Here is a 20,477-nt window from a genome sequence, read left to right on the forward strand (position 1 = left end):
ACAAGTGACGAAAGGTAACTGAGCAGTAGAGATTTCTCAGGTTCTCAGATTTATTTTTCCACAATAAATAATCCCATCATTTTTCGATGCAGGACAGTGTTTTAGCCTCACCTATGGGGTGGTTGAATGATGACCCTAAGGAAGTCTTTTACCAATAAAATCCAAACCATCTAAAATACGAAAAGCTGCGTGATGCCATTTATCAAATGTACTGTTTCTTTAATTAAGTTAAGTGGTAAAGAGAGGTAAGAGAACATGTTCTTGTTTGATAGCACTGCGAAGTATACATGCTGCAACTTGATAAAAACCCAGGTCTTCATTATGCAATTTCCTTGGTATTATGCTACAAGATGCCTCAAAATGAATCATAGTAGAGACTGACACATGCTTTCTTAAAAAACCTATGATGAAAAAGAATTCTTACTACTCATTTTACTTCCTAAAGCATTCTTTCGTATTTTGATGTTCACAGATTGAGGGAAAAAAACCCCACCTGATTAATATCTCCTTTCAAGCTGAAAGCCAGCTTACCTTTTTCTTCATTTTGCCACAGTCATTTCCTTTACTTTCCTTAAAATTATAGTGCAGAACTCTTTGCCCATCAATGAAAGTTGCACTGTACCTTGCCACTTATTTCAACCTTGTTTCTTCAGTATTCGGAGCATAAAGGCATCTTCTGTTGTGCTAGAGACCTTCTAAAAGTTCAGTAGTTTTATTAACGTTTCCATGATCACAAGCATTTTACATTTTCACAGTTACTTGGTTTCACCTGAAGCTTGTTCAAGTTACTTTTATTTGCACGTTTTATTTCTTTGCTAGAGTACTAGGATCTGATGAACACATGGAAACAGATTCTGCTTTTAAATTACGGTGCTGGAAAGGCAGACCAACTTTCACAGGCTACAATGAATTTACTATAGATTTATACTGTGGTAACAGAATAGAGAGTGACCTTTGGCTTCTATAACACCATTTTTCCAATCTGTATTCACCTGGGAAGTTAGTTGCTTGTAACTCTGGTAGCAGATTATATAGGAAACCTTATTAACAAGTAGGACTTAGATTATAAACATTCACAGTTCAGAAAACTAAGTATTATTCCCCGTGAAACCCTAACACGGGCTTTTTACTACCCTTTTAACTTGCAGAAAGCAAAAGTTATTGCTCTTTTTCAGCAACAGTATTTTCCTGACTCCTGTATCTCCTTAAAACATTATGTTAAGCACTTGATGAATGACTACTTGTTCTGCAAGCAAATAAATGAAAAATAGGATGTTTTTTTAGTATGAAGGGACAAACTAAATAACGGAGAAAATGTCACATGAAAACTACCTCTAAAATAATTGAATGTACTTAAATATTGTTTTGTGTAGTGCACAGCTCTTTCTAAACAGACTGTATTCAGTCAATTTTTCCCCAAAGTTAAACCCACAAAACGTAAGTAAGATCAGGTCCAGAAAAAAAAAAAAAAAAAAAAGAGAGAAATCCCAAATAAGAAGAAAGACAAATTCTAATACAATTTGTTGATCATGTATGAGAATTATTCACATGCAAGCACGCATACCTAAAGGCTTTATTACAAGAACAAAATCAAATTGGACGCTATAGTAGACAGTATCCAGGATATTATGAATACACTGCTAATTAAAATTATATGTGAAGCTAAGGAATAGAATATTAGACACACAATACAGAAAATACAGTTAAAATAAAATAAAGACTAAGCCATTAACAACCTAAGCAAACATCTGAATTATGTAGCAACTGTTGGACAATATTCAGTGGGTTGCAGCAGAGAACTGATGTAAATTCAAACAAACTATTTCTCACAATGGCAAAATTGGAAGAGAATAGACTAAATCTGGCATGGTATTGCTTTTAGCCTGATTTTATTGATATTTACTAATTAGACAAAACTACATATTATATAAAAGTCATAAGAAAATAGCTATGGAAAATAAGCAGCTATACCAAATAACCTGTCTCTTCCTTTTTCATAAACTGCTATACCTAATCACCTTTCCTCTAAATTATTATTTCCAACTGAAGAGCAGCTAAATGAAAATGTTATATAATTTATGTGTTAGTACTAAAAGCAATACATCAGGGCTCCTGAGATTTACTAATATTAAGACATGTTAAAATTGTATTTCTTGCAGAGAGATTTAAGAGAGCTGTAAGAGTTGTGTCCTTTGCCAAAAACATTAGCATTCAGGTTAAACTCTCACTAGTGTGCTTAGCTCATTAAGACTGCTTTTTTCTAAGTGCACATAATGCTAGCAGCAAAACACAAGCCTGGACTCAACTGCATGAACATCACCACTGTCATGTTGTTACCCATTTCTTCCCTTTGCCTTAAAGCTGCACACAGATCACCTCCATGTACCTTTATTCTTTTCAGTCACATGCTCCTCTAATCCTTCAGTCAGTCAACAAATCTCACCTTTTCATTTCCATATTTTCTACCTTGCTTCTCAAACCATTCTGAGTGCCCTGAGCACTCAACACTGCACGCCAGGTACTACGTAACCCATTCACACCCCTCCTGGGGATTCACTGGTGTGGGTCTGATATAAGAAATAAAAGCCTCAGAAATAATAAACTACTAGCAAAACCAGAACTCTTTGAAGCAGCATCATCCTCCAAAGTTTCACAGGGACTCCTTGTCTGTGTTTTAGTATAAACTACAGATGCCTCTGGGATAGAACCAAGTAATTTATGACGTAATTAAAGAACAGTGGCATTATACTAATTCATTCTTCAAAGAGATATCCTAAGATAATGGTACATATCACTCAAATAAATCTTCAAACTATATGCTACCTATCAAAACCAGGTAACTGTCAGTTAAGGTAACTTCCCAGTACCGTGCTCACCAGTCACTCAATAATCTGGTCCACTCACATCTGTGTTTCACAAAATCAGCACAAGGCAGTTTAAGCATCTGATTTACAGGCATTTAAGGTAATACTGTTGGTATTTTCTTTAAACACTTTTAGTAACTGTTTTCACCCACTACAGGGTGCAGCAAACAGACTTCAGAAGTTAGCAGCCCAGATGCAAAGCAGGCTCAAAGTGTCTGCTGCAGACATCATGGGATTGTGCCACAACTATGAGGGGGGCACTACGGGGCTCCATCGCCAGCATCCACTGGAAAAGACACCCTCAGAAATCAGAAGCCTCAACCAGGACAGAGCTCTACACGGAGGGTGCTGCCACTCAGGACTCAGTCTGCAGGGTGACACTGTCCTCACAGCAGGAGATACGCTCTGGTTAGGACACCAAGTCACCAGCAAAAGGAGCTGCAGGAGGAAGTGAAAAGACTCGGCAGCATCACGGAGAACCAACTGAACACAAACAGGGTCACCTCAGGAACCTCGCAAAGGTTTCTGGAGGATGTTGGGGTAAATTTCTTCATGCACATACTACATGTGTCATGTGTTAGATCTACTACTCTCAGGAAGAAGGAAAAACTGGTTGGGGATATGATAATCAATGGCAACCTTGGCTGTAACAAGAATGAAACAGTAGAGTAGTGAAGGTAAGTAGCAGAATACAGGCCCTGGGCTTCAGGAAAAACTGGAGATCATCTCTGCAGAACAGGATGTGGGGGTTCTGGTGAGTATCAGGCAAAACATGAGTCAGCAGTGTACCCTGGTAGTGATGAAGACCAAGAGCATCAATATGATGTACTGGCTGTATCAACAGGAGCATAGCTAGTAGATAGAGAAAAGTGATTACTACCCTTTATTTAGCACTTGTTGGACCATATTTGGGCCACTCTGGAGACTTGAATACAAGACACTGATAATCTGGAGCAAGTTCAGTGGAGAGCCACCAGCATGGTAAGAGGCGGAGAACATGCTCTGAGAGAGGAGGCTGAGGGACATGGTGTTGCTTAGACTGAAGAGGAATATATAAGCAGCCCCCACAGTACCCATGGAGACGTGAGCCCCCAGTACCTGTGGAGCTCTTTACAGCAGTATATGACAAGAGAATGACAGATTACAGGCATAACTGAAAGAAGTTGTTCTGAATACGTATAAGGAAAAGATTCTTCGCTATGAGGATGACTTAACACTGGAACAAGTCATCTGGAGAGGGTCTGGAGTCTTTGTTCTTAGAGGTTTTCAAGACCTGGCTAGCTAAATACCTTAACAGCCCAGTCTGAATTCAGAGTGGACCCTGCTTTGAACAGGAAGATGGACTAGACACCTATTTAGGTCCCTTTTTACCTAATTGAATCGATCTGCAATTAGTCCTTCAGACCAGGAGTTTGCTTTTGAAACGGATCAGACTGTCCACACCTATGACACTTCAACTTGCGCTGCACAGTACTCTCAGACTACACAAAATAAATTCCTTTGGGATGAAATGAAACCAAAAGGTGTGCATCAGACATTAATGAGCAGCAGTCCATTGGACCAGGCCAGAGAAAGCCTGAAGCATTCCCCTTTGTCCAAAACATGTATCATGTGGATGCTAGGTACTCAGTACCCTTCTGCTTTACAGTTGCACTTCTATTGTGTCACACTACTTGCTGACGTAGACATTGCCATCTGAACAGTAACGTTTTTCCTTTTCAGCAGATGAAAAGGAACACTAGCATATAAACCCCAATTTTTTGGCTTTTTGATGTTGACAAACTTTGTCCAAGCATAGAAATGCATGTTACCTGCCTGCAAGACTGACCCTGTATATCCTCACTAGAGTTATGCAGAAGTCTTTTTGCCCTTCTTAAGGGTTCCTGCACATTCAAGGCAAGATCAACAAACAAAGCAGTGTTTTGCCCAACTCAGTTCCTCCTGCACTGGAGGATCCTAAATGGGAGAGGACAGCAATAAAGTGCTAGTCCACATCAAAGGCGGCAGGTGACTGGTCTGAGATGGTAGTAAGATGCAGTGTTTTGTAGGTCTCTGAACAAAGGCCCACAATAGCATCTCCAAAAACTTTCAACAAGGGAAAATGGCTGCCACTGCCAAGAAAGCCCCCTCTACCCATAGGAACAATTTAACCCTATTAACAGAGGGACACCATTTCCTCTGCAGTTCTCTTCAATATATAATTAAAACATGCAGACACCTCCTGTGAACTGCAGGTTTTTATTCTCTAAAAAAGGTAGGCACCAAGGGCTGATTATGCTAATGGAACTTTCTAAGGGGGAACAAGACGAGCCTCAAGAAGGTGCTTCCTCAAAGGAAGAGCACCCTTGAAGAACACCACTTCAAGAGCCATAGCTCCTTCCCTTTCGAAGGTTTACAAGATTACAAGATTTCTGAACCCAAAGCAGAAAACCACATAAACCAATGCAAATAATATTTTAATGTTAACAAACAAAATAAAACAAACACCACATTTTAAATGTCTAGCATTAACCTTAACTCACATTGAGAAATAAATGCACAGTCCTCAGAAAGTTTGAGTCTAGATTAATCTTTTACAGATTCGACCATACTCCATCTACTGCAACTTCAGGAAAAAAACCTAGCTGGTCAGTTGATTGCCATATCAACTATAAATCTACCCTCCCTTACAAAACTTTAAGGTAGATCTCTTTCTTACAAGGGAACTTACCAATGGCCTTTGTGTAATGCCTGGCTCCAAGTAACAGCTCTGGAGCTCTGTACCAGAATGTCACCACAACTGGATCCAAGTCTGCCAATGGCTTCAAAGGTGAGTTGAACAATCTTGCAAAACCCATATCAGCTGGAGGGGAGAAGGAAAAAAAGAACAAAAATAACATAATTTTAAAACAAATTAGAATTTAACAGTGTTGCCAAAAAGCAATTATAAGAAAAGCTCAAAACCATTAAAACTCACAAATCAAAGTTTCTAAGAAAGTAACAACTTACTCATAGCAATACTGGGTGATATTTATCTAAGGCTAAATTCCATTTGCTTCATTTGTAAGACTATGAAGGATGACGTTTAACTTAAAGTGTTTTCATCATGGTATTGTGAAAGTTTGCATAACATAGATGCCTGCTTATTTAATTAGAACTGTAACAGAAACCTGCTTAACTAAAGTCAATAGTAGTAGGTCTTTAGTGTGCATTTTTTCTTTTATTTTTATATATGTTTACAAAACTGTGGTCCTTGTGATTGCTATATAATTACCCAAAGTGCAAAACCAGAACAACTGCAGTGTAGATTGTTTTGCACTGTTCTTTCAAGGTATGCCTCCTACTTGATTTGGAAGAACAAACTTCAGAATCAGGGAAGTTTTTATCTGGCAATTAATGAAAACAGTGAGTGCACACTGTTACAGAGGTGTATTTTAAATGTAAGTATTGATTCTTCTGTAACTCACAAATTGACAGGACAGGGGGTTTAAATTGAAAGCGGCTAGAATGAGATTAGATATCAGAAAGCAATTCTTCCCAAAGAGGGTGGTGAGGCACTGGAACAGGTTGCCCAGAGAAGCTGTGGATGCCCCATCCCTGGAAGTGTTCAAGGCCAGGCTGGATGAGGCTTTGAGCAACCTGGTCTAGTGGAAGGTGGCCCTGCCCATGGCAGGGGGGTTGGAACTAGATGGTCTTTAAGGTCCCTTCCAACCCAAACCGTTCTGTCATTCACTCTAGAAACAACCTTGTAAGTAACCTTAGGAAATACTAGACAAGAAAGTACAAAATTTGGGTATATATTCAAAACCACACATTTTCATCCAAGTCTGAAACTCAGCTTTTAACAACATCACCTAAATCTTTCTGCTTCCGAAGTTAGGAGATGCCAAGTATAATTTTCTTGCAGATACCCATACTAATACAACCACATGGATCAAAAATGATTAGCTGAACATTTTCAAATACAACAGAAGTCGGTAAGAAGAAAAGAGGTTCCAGTATATTACTTCTCTTTCCTGATGACTGCCACACGTTTTATTTAAAAAAAAAAAAAGTTTATATCCACATGACTGAGGCTTATGATCTGCACAGGTAATTAGATACTGGATAGACACCATCACGGTTACATGTGTTTCCCATCTTGACGCTCAAGAGCCTTTTGTGTAGCAAACCTCTGGACCTCTACAAACGTGTGCATTGATGTTATTTATGTAAAAGTAATTACAAACAAATACAATTTATAAACAACGATGTCATATTAACTAATCATAGTAGAAGTCAAAAGAACACTGGCTATAGCCATTGTTCTATGTGCTTATTACTTTCCTGGTTTTTTACAGATGCTTTTATCTTAGCAGATGACCTTGGCAAGCTTTATAAACATCTAATAATATGTTTGGAATCTCTTAAGCTTATAAACTCAGCGAATGAGATTCAAAATTGAACTAGATGTTGTGCATACATACACTCAGAGTAACGAAGATGTGTTAGTATCCTACACTGAAGATACAATTTTTTAAGTAATAGCACAGCAATGAAATTTTCTCAAAATGTTTACCTATTTTGACTCTTCCTCTTTCAGGACCTTCACCCATTACCAGAATGTTTGCTGGTTTCTGGAAAACAAAAAGCAGAAGATTTAGTTGACCAGCCTTCGATGATTATCTTCAAGAATAATAAAAATATGTACAGTTATTTTATAATTAAAACATTTCTATAAATACCCTTAAAAGTGAAAAATCACCATACCTTCATGTTTTGCTGACATTTAGTTTTTATTCCTAGTTACCAATTTTACAATTAGAAAAATAGTAAAGTACTTTGACATTTCACAGTGCAATCCTTAATTAAATTTGCATTTCCATTTTTACCAGAATGATCACGTTCATTGGCAAGATTTTCTTCTACGTAAAAACTTTGTACCAGGCTAACATTTATGCCGAACATCAATAATCTGGCGGCGAGAACTATTTTTGCTCGTATAACTTACTGAAAATGATGCCAAATCTTGGCAGGCAAATGTATAGAAGAGAGTTGGCTTTGTTACCATCATATATAGGTATATTTTTAGAGCTGTGCTTGTTTTTAGTGTATGAATGATTAAAATCCCATTGGCAAAAGCATTTTTTTCCCACAAAGTAAGCTGATTTCATGCTACAAGAATTCACGTAAAACAGGAGTATAGTCAGACAGCTACATCCACAAGCTTTTGAGAGTGCAGACAGCAGCTTTACAAGTAGAACAAGACCTTTAGAGTAATTTTGTGCAATCTGCAGTTGTTTGCAACCAGCCTTGTGAACACCATATGAAATCTGCACATGACATCACAGCAATTGTTCTGCAATTAGGATCTAGGTTCCCTCAGACATCAATAGTCATTCCTTGGAAGCTTTTCCCCTATTGTGTTAACAGCTGTAAAACAGTAAACAAGATTGAAAACATCGAGTGATTTCAATGAAGAGATGCATAACAACAGTTTCAAAGCAGAATTTTTGGAAGGTTTAGCCAAACATTTATTATATTTGAAAACCCTAATGCCTGAAGAGGTCAGTTTAAGCGGGATTTGTTCAAGAATCTGAAAGAGATGTCCAGAAAGCCAACATCCGAATTTCACCTTATTTCTCAGTTACTAACGTCTGCCACTATTTACCTGAAATGAGACACTCAAACTAGCGTTACTAATTTGGCTCAAAATTGCAAATCCCTAGCCTTTTTGAAAAACCCCACCAAGCCAAAAAAAACCCACCACTTCACCTATCCTTTCTCCTTCCCCCCCAGAAGCTGTTCTCCTTTCCCACCTCACCCCCAGTGCTAGACTTTGATTCTTCCCTGGCTCCAGCTACAGCTTTTCTTTCCAGATGCTATTGCCTCATTTACTCCTCTTTTTTAAATTTCAGGATAATTCTCAACTCCATCCCTAACTTCTCATTCTCCAACATATTTTTGGAACTCTTCAGGCAGGAACATGCACCCTTCTCTTGGAGAACGCAATAGCTATTTTAATTGATCTTACGTAAACACTCACTAGCAAATCTAGGAAAGTTAAAAGATGATGCTTGCTCTTAGCTAATATTTTAATGATAATGGAATCAGCACGTCGTGGCAACTGGTCAAACTCCTGTTCTACATTTCAGTACTACCCTGAATTGAATATTCTGGAGAACAGAATAATCCCATCCCTCATACTCAGAAACCAGGCAGCAAGGGAAGCATGCAAGTTCACACTGCATCTTACCTCTGTTAGAAATCACACGGATAAAATTTCCCAATGAAGACAGCAAGATTCCACCTTCCTTGTTGGAATTCTTCCCTAAACTCCTGTCTAACAACCTTGATTGAGAGCTGAATATGAATCAAAACCACTTCAACAGACCTTTACACTCAGGATTGGATTTTAGGCACTATACAATGCATTTATTTGTCAAGTGAATAGAGCTGATAAAAATTTAGTTATTGCACTGATTTCTAGGTTAGGGTTTTTTTCTATAGTAGAATTATGTTGTAAGAAATATACTGTATAGCCATTGGCATGAGAGATCCTCAGAAAAATAGGTAATGAATGTTTCCATCATGAGGTGAAAGGACTGCTAAAGCGAATGCAAACAACTTCTGCTTTTTGGAGAAAGGAGAACGTGTTAGTCTAATCTCTGGATATGCAAGATTTTAAGTATCAAAGCATTTTACTCAGATATAATCACTTAAGAGTCTACTACTATATAATTACAGTCCACTATAACATAGTTGCTGGACAGCTGCAAAACTCAGACTAAAAAGTGGGAATCGGAGAAATTAAAAAGCCCCATACCTCATGTATGTTCAGCCTATATGCAAATTATAAGCACCAGTCTAGTTCCTAAACAAATCTTATTGCTGTTCACATGATAAAGAAAATGAGGGTTTAGGTGGAAGAAAACATGAAGGCCCAAGCAGCTAAAAGACCAAAAGCTGATACATACTTAGAGTAAATCATGCCTCTTTCCAAGAGAACAGAATTTTATTCAAGGAAGTTTGAGAAGACCAGCTTAAAATCATTAACTAAATCCTTAGTAAAGGGTGAGGTATCTTCAAAGACTACACTCAGAGCCAGTTACATCCCAATTAATAATAGCCCCTCTATTTTCCTCAAACTCGCCCTTTGCTGAGAACACAAAACACCAGCTGGGAATCAAAGCGATGCTGCTGCGTCTCCACCTATCTAGTTGCTATAGAAACCACAGAAACAGTAAGAGTTAGGAGTCTCACATTTAAAATCAGCTATAAAAATGAACAGAAAAATCCCTGAAGATAAATGCAGATGAGGTTTCACGGTCTAAATACATACGAAAAGAGCAAGGTCAACAGCAACAAACAACTAGAGCAAAAACCTAAAATATCTAAAAAAAGGGATGCAGATGGCAATAATTTAATGGGTTCTTTCCAAGTAATAAGCATGGATAATATATTTACTTTTCTACATCAGTTGGAAAATGGGAATAAAGCAATTAACAGATCTTGGTGGGAGAGAAATGAAAATGTTGGGATAGCAAGTATGTTTTCATAAATAATAGAAGTATCATGAATGGGACTCATGGACGTTCATGTTATCTTAATCAATATGCTCCTTATTTAAATATTTAGATAGTAGATTAGAAGCAAAGCTGAAGGAAAAGAACCATCTATGTTTCTGAAAGAGCATAACAGGTCAAAACAGGAACAACAGCCTAACAATAGATGGCAATACTTTAGTTTTAAGGGTTATTGTTGCTATCTCCTCAAGTACAGTGGTGACACAATTCTTCAGAGATCTGGTGCAGAATTACATTCCTGTGAGAAAACGTCCATAGGGACATACCACTTTCCATACACCATTCTTTATTGTTTATATCCAAACAAATCTGTTTCCCTTTTGGAATGTATCGCTGGCCAAATAATAATCTGAAATTAAGGGGCTTCTATTGTAAAAGATATTGCAAGTCTCTTAGATGAAAGCTCTCCCCACAATTAAAGAAACTGGCTTGTGATGAGGTCTTTTCAAGTCTCAATTCTTTAAAAAGGCAATTGTAAACAGCGCAGTGTTGATACATAGATATGCTTCCAATTCACAAGCCAAGAAAGAGTAGTGGTGATTCCGTCTTAGCTTTTAGCACACCACTCTACAAATGACAAAGATCCTAAATTAGATGAGTATCCCACTCCGCAGGCACTGCTCAAAAAAACACTGAGACACTATGTTCAAGATTAAGAGGGAGCTGCAGACTGTTCATAGAAATTTGCAAATGAAGCTTTTGTTCGTCTCACCCATAAGGAAATGTAGGCACTTTCCTGTCCTAAGTCACTGCTACTCAAATCCAGACACTGTTTTCAGATCAATGATTGGCATGCTGGCACTAAGGCTTTTGATGACAACTGACCTAATTAATGCAGGATTTAGAAAAGAAATGGTTCTAAAAAGATTTGACTATGCACGGCAAGCCTCCGAATCATTATTACTTCCATTCATGTTACTTTATATACTGAAAAACATAGAGAAAATTTGTTATCATCACTTCTCCCTCCTTTTTTAGAAAACCGTTTGGTCAACATTCTTCTGATACTGAAGCACTAGACAAAAGTATACCATACCGAGTAAGATATTGTCACATCTTTACAAGCCTTACATACTGTAAACTCAGAATCACTGCTCTGATTAGACAGCATCACTTTCAATTTGGTTTTTTTAGCTGTTATCCTTAACTTTACAAAAAACCCTACTTCATTACTTTTTCACACAGATCTGTAAATACATACAATTTTCTTTTACTATTTGTCTACTCCGTTAAAATGTTTGACCTTGCAAACCAGTATCATTAACAAATCTCATCAATATGTTTACTATTTAACTCAAATCAATAACGTTTCTAGAGATACTACCAAGTAGCAATGCCAAAAATAAAGCTGATTACTACAGCACATGATCTAAAAAGGAAGTAAAATCACAAGGAATGCAAAATACTTTGAAATAGCACATCATTCAAATGAAATAAAAACTTGTTTGCATCCAGAAAGGAACTAAAAAACAGAGGCAGATACATTAAGTAAATATATGACAACACAGGAAGCAGAGAGTATCAAAGATGACTTTTATAGCTAAATTAAGGAAAAAACAAAACAAAACAAAAAAAAACCCCACTAAAAACCCAAAACAAGAGTCCAATAGTTTTTGCAATAAAACTGAAAATACAAATGCAGACATGTAAAATTTTACAGAGAAGTAACACCAGATTGTCATCCTTAAATTTGAAAATGTACTTGATAATCATCAGAGGAACATCAGTGACAACAACAAAAAAACCCCACATTTTCAAATGTAGTTGTAGCATGTAGGAAACTACATTTAATGCATATAAACATATTCATTCATATGAAATAATACAGACATGGTAACTATTTTTATCTCCACTCTTGCTTTTCATAAAAATAATTTAAAATGAAACATATACAGAACTGATAAAGACATGGAAGTGTGTGCCACTTTTGAGAGGAAAAGACCTCTAATACCATAATTCTGAAAGATGGGAACTGGATATTCCATCATAAACCACAGTGTCAGATTACATTAAGACTTATATATTTCATAGCTGCCAAACTGATACTGTCAAAATAATCATTACTTCCAGATACCAGAAACTCTAATAGCAACTAGAAGTATAGAATTTAACTCAAGGTCTGGAACTGATGGTAAGGAGTTAGAAGTAGCAACAAACTGTACAGAGATATCTGAAATATTTCTTTGGAATGCCTCCGATAAAGATTTTGGTTAAACACATTCCTTGTCTGTATCCATTACATGTTAAGAGGGGAAACACAGTTTTCATACCAAAGATAGTTATCAAAGAAATCTTTTCATGTTTATATATTCTTACAGAACTCCCTTATACACAGAAAGCAAAAGGAAGCAGAAATACTAAAAATATGCCTACAGTGCACACATTAAAAAAAAAAAAGGTCCCTGAAATAAAGTTAAGATTATCTAGCCTACAAAAAGAGCAAAGAAGTGACTTTGTTACAGACTGATTTAAACCAGCCCATGGCTCTGGATACGCTCCGGAGAGTCAAGCAAAATCATACAATGCTTTGAGCTGGACGGGACCTCTAGAGGTTCTCGAACCAGGAGCCATCCTGCTCAAAACAGTGTCATATTCAAAGACAGAACCCACTTCAAAGCTGCATCAGGTTGCTGAGCATTACAACCAAGGGTGCTGCAACTCTCCAGGGATGGAGGTTCCACGGCCTTTCTGATGGGCAACCCCTTGCAACGCCCGACCACTCCCAGGATGAAAAATTGTTTCTTGGGGAAATGTGTCTGTGCCCTTTCCTCTGTATACCTCTTGAAATGGTTTCATCTTCTCTAGAACTTCCCACCAGGCAGTTACAGTCCGCACTGAAAACGCTGCGTGCTGCCGAGCACAGCGGCGCTAAGGCACGCGGAGCGACCTCCGTCACGCTGCCTCACTCCCACAGCTATACGTTTAACGCTGGGAACGCGTGTTTGATACGGCAGAGTCAGCCTAGAAGTCCAGGCTCTGGAACACACTCACTACAAACGTATTTTACCCTGGGAAAGACAGACCATTTTTCCCCCCCCGCCTTCATTTTAACCCTATCATAGAAACTGAAGAACAGTTTGGGTTGGAAGGGACCTTAAAGACCATCTAGTTCCAACCCCCCTGCCATGGGCAGGGACACCTTCCACTAGACCAGATTGCTCGAAGCCTCATCCAACCTGGATTATATCACATAAAATTTATGTGATTATACATCACATATAACCAGGTATAGACAAACCACCTAGCACATTCTATTCAAGTTGCTACAACACCTTCAGTTACTCTTATATACAACCATCCTTACGATAATTAAATCAGTGGCCAGGTACAGTATTAATTTCTCTGTTTTGCTTCATTTTTCACAGATTGGATGTTGCCTTGAGAGGTAATTAAGGATGTAGTACCTCAGCTGATATTCTTCAAATTCACTCCCCTCAGCCCTACCCAGGCACTCCCCCAAAATGGCCAAAACATCCACATCCCTTGTAAGAATGCTCTGCTTCAAAATCAGTTTGAAACAATTGTTTCTTAGGCAATTGCTAGATAATATATTTAATTTATAAATTGAAGGTATTTGATCATTCTTGAAACAGAGGAAGACCGTTCACCAAACTCTGGTTAATCAACGGATAACACTTGCAGTTATGTCTCTGGAAAATAAGACTGCAAACACAAGGGGAATACCAAATAAGAGTAATCCCAACAAGAGAATACATAAAAGTTCAGAAATGAAACAATTTTCTTTTCACACACCATTTCTTTCAGTTTTTTTACAGCTGACAGAGCATTAAATTACTGAAAGACAAAAATGAAAACTGCAGACAACTCTGGATGCCAGGCACTGGCTTCTATTGTAGCAATCTTCACAATGCACTAGTGTACCAGTGGTTTCACCCCAATCAGTGACAATGCAGTTCAAGTGAAAAAGAATTAAAACCCCCTCGCATTAGAAGAATGCCAAAATATTTTACACAAATTCAATTTTATGTTGCTATGCAACATTATCCGAAGCATTCTGCTGGTGCTAGTGCTGCAATAGCATATTTGAACTTGAAATGTTACACGCAGCCTTGAGGAGGACAAAGAAAGGGGAAGATGAAAACACAGAGAAAAAGATTATCATAAGTTATCAATGAAAAATAAAAGGTCATAAAGCAAATGTTTAAATAATACACTGAATTCACATTGTCCCTGGGATTTTCAACACATGATAGTACACACTCCAGCAGAATTCCGACAAAGCTACGCAGCAATCATCTAGAGCCTCGTCTTTACAGCTTGTATGGGCTCTTCGGGAGCAGCAAGCATAGCACGGGACGAGATGGATTGCTCAACTTCTGCTACCCCATTTCTCAGCAGTGCCGATGTGCAGGCCTAGCGTGCATGGGAACAGAAGCAAGACTCTCCTCAGAAATCATTCGGAAGAATGTTCTGCTTTTTAATATATTGCAAACAGGACACGGAGGAATAAATTTCATTCCCTAAAGCACAGTCAAACTCCTCTTCTGTTTGGGCTTCAAGAGACACCCTGAATGCCCCAACACGCTGCAGTCAAGCCAAGACCATGCAACTCTGCCGTCAAGTCCTTATTAGGTATTCTTCACACGTGATCTTTACGCAAAAGAACTACCCAAAGGCAAATAAACAGAGAAGACATTTGCATGTGTGAAACATTACAAACACTACTACTTTCTTCACCTTTTTAAAGGCAAAAGCTGAGAGACTAAGTCTGACAGAACACTACCACTAGGAAAGCCTACAACTACTAAGCTTAGGACTAGAATTTGAGAAGAAGGGAAAATGAGATGATGTTCCTGCTGTTGCGACTCTGCCTATTTGCATTACTTTGTTTCTGTTAAAGCAGTGTGAAAATTAGATACCATAATTGCTATATCTGGTAATTCAGCTGCAGCACCATTGCCAAATCCTGGTATTTGTTTCATCCAATATTCTGACTATTCCTCTCGGTTCAGTAGGGTTATTAAGACAGGAGGATGAAGCTTCTCTCCAATCGAACGACAAATGACTGGAAGTGAGGCTGCTGACACTGTCATAAAACATTTTGTTAATTGCCTTTCACAAACTATCTTTGGCGGTAAAACTCCAATACCTCCATTCCCCTGAGACTCTGGTAGAGTCAAAGAATTAACAAAGCTTCTTCTGACTGCGACTGCAATAAATAATACAGTACCAAACGAATGGCTGTACGGGTAACCCATTTTAATTACAAACCAGTTTCTGCTTGGAAAGCTGAGATTTGAAAGCTACCTAATTCTAAGTCCCTTAATGGAAATTTCAAAAGGGGAAAGGAGTAAGAAAAATGTAGCATGGTTACCTAGAGAGGTTACTTCCACGTTGAGTGCATCTTAAGAGTTCCTTCTTGTCTGCACATGGACATGGAAATATAGCTGAAGGGACTCAGAACTATGGAATGCACTGCTTTTTCAGGGTATACATTTTTGGCATGATTAGAAAAGCAACACATACATTAAGTTTTACAGGATTCTAACAGTCAAAGGTTTATGACTAACAATATTTCATATAGTTGAATTAGCTTGTGAATTTATTACATATATTGTTTAGTAGCATCAAGCTACATTTTTATCCACTTTTCATATACGCTGTTCTTCAATGCTCATAGTCTCAAGGAAAAAAAACAGGTGAGAACACATCTCTTCTCCCCTCCTTCTTTCATGTTGAGTCTAAACACTAAAAAAGTCTGACCCTTACCTATGTGACCGATTTAAACGCCTGTTACACTATGGCATCAACTTCTCCTTTGTGCAGAAATCATACATATCAGCAATTTACAATGTTATCCCAATCTTTGTATGGTCTTTCTCTGAGTATCTTCTTGAAGCAAGCTCTCAGCTTCCAGGATTTGCTCGGCTAAGTTACATGCCCCCTTCTCATCACGGTTTGTCCAGCAGATCAGTTCTCAGGATTCCGGAAGAAATTTTATCACTGTAATACAAGCCTTGACACCTAAAGCAATACTAATCGGGATTTAACAGTCCATTGGAGCATAAGGTCTCAGGCTCACCGTCTAGTTACCATGTCCTAGACAACTTACTAATACATCAGTTGAGGCAGCACAGCCTCACCGGGCTTACAGTGGAAAAAGTAACTGTGGACCACAAAGCAGATGGACAAAGTACCACTCCTCAGCAGACATGGTCATTGCAAAGTTAAGCATATCACACCAGTTAAAATTCATCCTACCATAAACCCTCCCTATTTTATCACCATCATCCTGTACACCCCAGGACCCAGATTACATCTTCTCTCTCAGTCAGTTCATGCTGAAGCTCCTACCCTCACTTCTCATTTTCCTGATTTCTGGTGGATCCTCAGGGCCATTCAGGCTCTGATTTTTAAGGAGCTGAGCACCAATGGCCAGGTTCTTCAGCAACAGTTGTATTTCAGACCCAATCTTATACAAAGTTGGAAAAAATTGACTCCTGATTTCCCCTCGGAGCTTGTCTCAAGGTGTGTCCATCTGAACAAGTAGCTATGGAGTTTTTGAAGTAACCTGTAAGCATGGTCTGCCTAGGGCATGCTACAACTGTGGTTGGAAACGTTTGATTTCACTTCCACTATTAATTCAGAAGCACAACTGTTCCACAACATTAACTGGAGTTGATAGGAGAGCAGAATCCCACACCACCTCAAGAGCTGTCCTGCATGACGCAGCCCACGGCTCCGCAACCATGCCCCTTAAAGCAGGGCTCCTGGGCAGCTGGTGTGCTCTGCCCCTGCGCCAACAGCCTGCTCTCGTGCTCAAGGTGCTCCGTCATGGCTGGGGCTACAACTGCTCCTTTGGATTAAAAGGCACTAATGACGTTTTATGAGGCGTGAACCTAGCAGGAGACACAGCAAAACATTTTTGGATACACTGCCCTACCAGTATTCAGCATTAGACTTCAACATGACAAAGTTAGTAGGAGACCAACATGATATGATGATCCTCTTTTTAGGCTATTTTCATGTAGAAGAAAGTTAGGCAAAGGTAACAAAGTTTATGTTTAGACTCATAAATTACAATATTTCTACTTGTTTTCTGAAGCCTGAAAGATTTATTCATTACCTGCCAGTTTTACACACTCCCACACACAAATGAGATTAAGAGATATTAAGTAGCACATCTGGATGTGTTTACATTAATGAAGATTTTATAATACTTTGTACTGAGAAACATTTTTTAATGTATCACAGAGTGTGTATACACCCTCTGTAAAATTTAGAATACGGCATATTCCCTTTCTGTTCTTTTTATCAGCAAATACTAAGGAAAGGAGCCTAATGTTCAGCTGGTATTCAAATTTTTATAGTATTCTTTCTGTACTATCAGCTCCAATCTTCACTGAAGTCAGACAAGAAAGGTCTATACAGTCTAGATCTGACTGACAAACTGAAGACGTAACGCTTAGATCAACACTAATTCAGAATTATCGACATCACAAAACAAGTTCAAACCTTCTCATCAAGACAATTCTTCAGATAAATTAAAGGTCACATGTGCTTAAGCATATTTTCCACCAATTTAAAATAATTTTCTAACAGGCCAGGCAGGAACAAACATAAACCATTTCAATCCAGAATGTACTCTCGTTAACAACCATAAACAACAGAAAGCTGCAGATGCAGAATTCCAAGCATGAGTGAACACTGCCTACACAATGATCCAATTCAAGTATTTTATTGTTTATTTATACTACCCTTCTTGTACCAAAGGGCACAATAGGTAAAGTACTGAACAAAGGGGTCCTGCTTTGGAACGCTTGAGTCCGAGAGGCCAGTACAGCAAAAGGGCACAGGAGCAAACATAGAGGGGTGCATGTTGTGTAGGAAAAAAAAGCAGCTGCCCAGATGGGGCTCAGGGGTTTCGTGTCAAGGAGGGCGAGAACTTGGAGAACAGTAACCAGAGAGGCTCTTGCAAGCAAAGACCAACACGTAAAACAATGGAGCTGGCAGAAGCAAGGCACAGAGACCAAGGAAAGCGTAGTCTGCACATCGGTGGTGGCTGGGAAAGGTGTATGAGCAATGGGGGGAAATACTGGCTCAGAATACAGAGACTGAAAACTTGAACTTGGTTCAAGAAAAGAAAAACTATTTAAAGTTAAGATTTAATAAGCTAATCAAAAAGTTATGGAGACCACAAATTATCTTTTAAGAGTCTCAAATATTTATCCCACTTACTTAGCTGCTGTATGTATAGCCCAAGACATTTAAGTTTCCTTGTCTTGGAAAAGAGAAATATTTTTGTTTCTCAGAACCACAGTATTTAGACAGCTTGATAAATATTGATTGGAAATAGCCTTTTTAAACATAAACCAGTTTCACTTTGTAGAATGGGATTTGTAATTCCTGGTTTAGAATCACCAGCCACAGCCTAAAACAAGCTGGAAGCAAAGGCTGAAACTGCTGTTAGTGTACCCTGTCATTTTGGCCACAAGCAGTGTTTTTCCCTCTGCTTCTTCAGGTTTCAGGTTGTGTTGTTTTTTTTTTTTTTCTTCTCAGAACAAGTTTTGGGTTGTTTGGTTTTCGGTTGGGTCATCCCCCCACCCAGTTCCTTTATCCAGAAGGGTATTTCTTTCTGCAGAATACTTTGAAGCTGTTCATTTCAAACCAGTACCTCTGAAATTCTAAAACACAGATTCTGCAGATCCTGAGGCAAAGGAAGATGTGTAACTCTACACCACTAACACTTTAGAGCTGTGAACACTGCTCCCTCCTTCCCATGTACAAATCCCTTACTAGCAAGGAGATAGTGTGTCAGGGTACAAATTTCACAAGAGTTCAATCTTCCTACTCTTGAACCTAATCACCCTGGCCACAAACTGCTCACACGGCACTAGGTGCTAGTGGGAAATGCCTGACTCCTTGTATGTTTGCTTGAGTAACCAAACGCAGCAGGCTTAGTACTTCTCAAGAGCATAAATGAGGTGTGAGATCCCACTCAAAAATGGTCTATACATACATCCGGCGAACAGTCATGGTTACGTTCTTAGTATTAGTACAGGCATTCTCATGTGCAGAGTAACACAGATGGAGTAGCCCTAGAAATTTATGCAGCTAAATGAACAAATTAATTGAGCTAAGTGAAAAGTATGAGTTGTCAGTACCTCCACTAACATGAAGAAAAGTGCCATGGGCACACTCTTATCGTGTGGTATCTTGCAGTAAGCACTAAGCAACTTGCTCCTTTTCATGAAGGAATAAAGGTATCTCTTGTTTACCACAGAATACCCCTGGTAAAAATATGCCCTCAGGCAGATAGAGGGTTTCAACTTGATATTAAAACTTGCACTCACAATAAACTTTACAATATTTAGTGTAATGTATGCTACAACATGGCATTTCATAGAATCACAGAACGGTTTGGGTTGGAAGGGACCTTAAAGACCATCCAGTTCCAACCCCCCTGCCATGGGCAGGGACACCTTCCACTAGACCAGGTTGCTCAAAGCCTCATCCAGCCTGGCCTGGAACACTTCCAGGGATGGGGCATCCACAGCTTCTCTGGGCAACCTGTTCCAGTGCCTCCCCACCCTCTCTGTGAAGAATTTCTTCCTGATATGTAATCTAAACCTCCCCACTTTCAATTTACACCTGTTACCCCTTGTCCTGTCACTGCAGGCCCTTGTAAAAAGTCCCCCCCAGCTTCCTTGCAGCCCCTTCAGGTACTGGAAGGCTGCAATAAGGTCTCCCCGGAGCCTTCTCTTCTCCAGGCTGAACAAGCCCAACTCTCTCAGCCTGTCCCCATAGCAGAGGTGCTCCAGCCCTCTGAGCATCTTTGTGGCCTCCTTTGGACTCGCTCCAACTGGTCTATATCCTTCTGATGTTGAGGGCTCCACAGCTGGATGCAGTAATCGACGTGGGGTCTCAAAAGAGCACAGGAGAGGGGGAGAATCCTTTCCCTCGACTCCAGGCTGAACAAGCCCAACTCTCTCAGCCTGTCCCCATAGCAGAGGTGCTCCAGCCCTCTGAGCATCTTTGTGGCCTCCTTTGGACTCGCTCCAACTGGTCTATATCCTTCTGATGTTGAGGGCTCCACAGCTGGATGCAG

The 20,477-nt window shown here is 39.1% G+C and overlaps 1 protein-coding gene across 1 annotated transcript in view; it reads right to left on the reverse strand.

Annotated features, from left to right (window-relative positions):
• Positions 1-7,459, reverse strand: part of LOC104509300 (cyclin-dependent kinase 19) — a gene marked incomplete at both ends in the record, with an annotated part of 30,144 nt that extends 22,685 nt beyond the window's left edge. Inside the window, 2 exons of the mRNA XM_010151189.1 lie at positions 5,575-5,706; positions 7,402-7,459. Of these exons, the coding sequence (XP_010149491.1) occupies positions 5,575-5,706; positions 7,402-7,459 (190 nt within the window). The remainder of the gene's footprint in view (positions 1-5,574; positions 5,707-7,401) is intronic.
• Between the last annotated feature and the right edge of the window lie 13,018 nt (positions 7,460-20,477).

This window comes from Eurypyga helias, unplaced genomic scaffold, assembly GCF_000690775.1.
Source record: "Eurypyga helias isolate BGI_N326 unplaced genomic scaffold, ASM69077v1 scaffold33204, whole genome shotgun sequence".
Taxonomy (NCBI): domain Eukaryota; kingdom Metazoa; phylum Chordata; class Aves; order Eurypygiformes; family Eurypygidae; genus Eurypyga; species Eurypyga helias.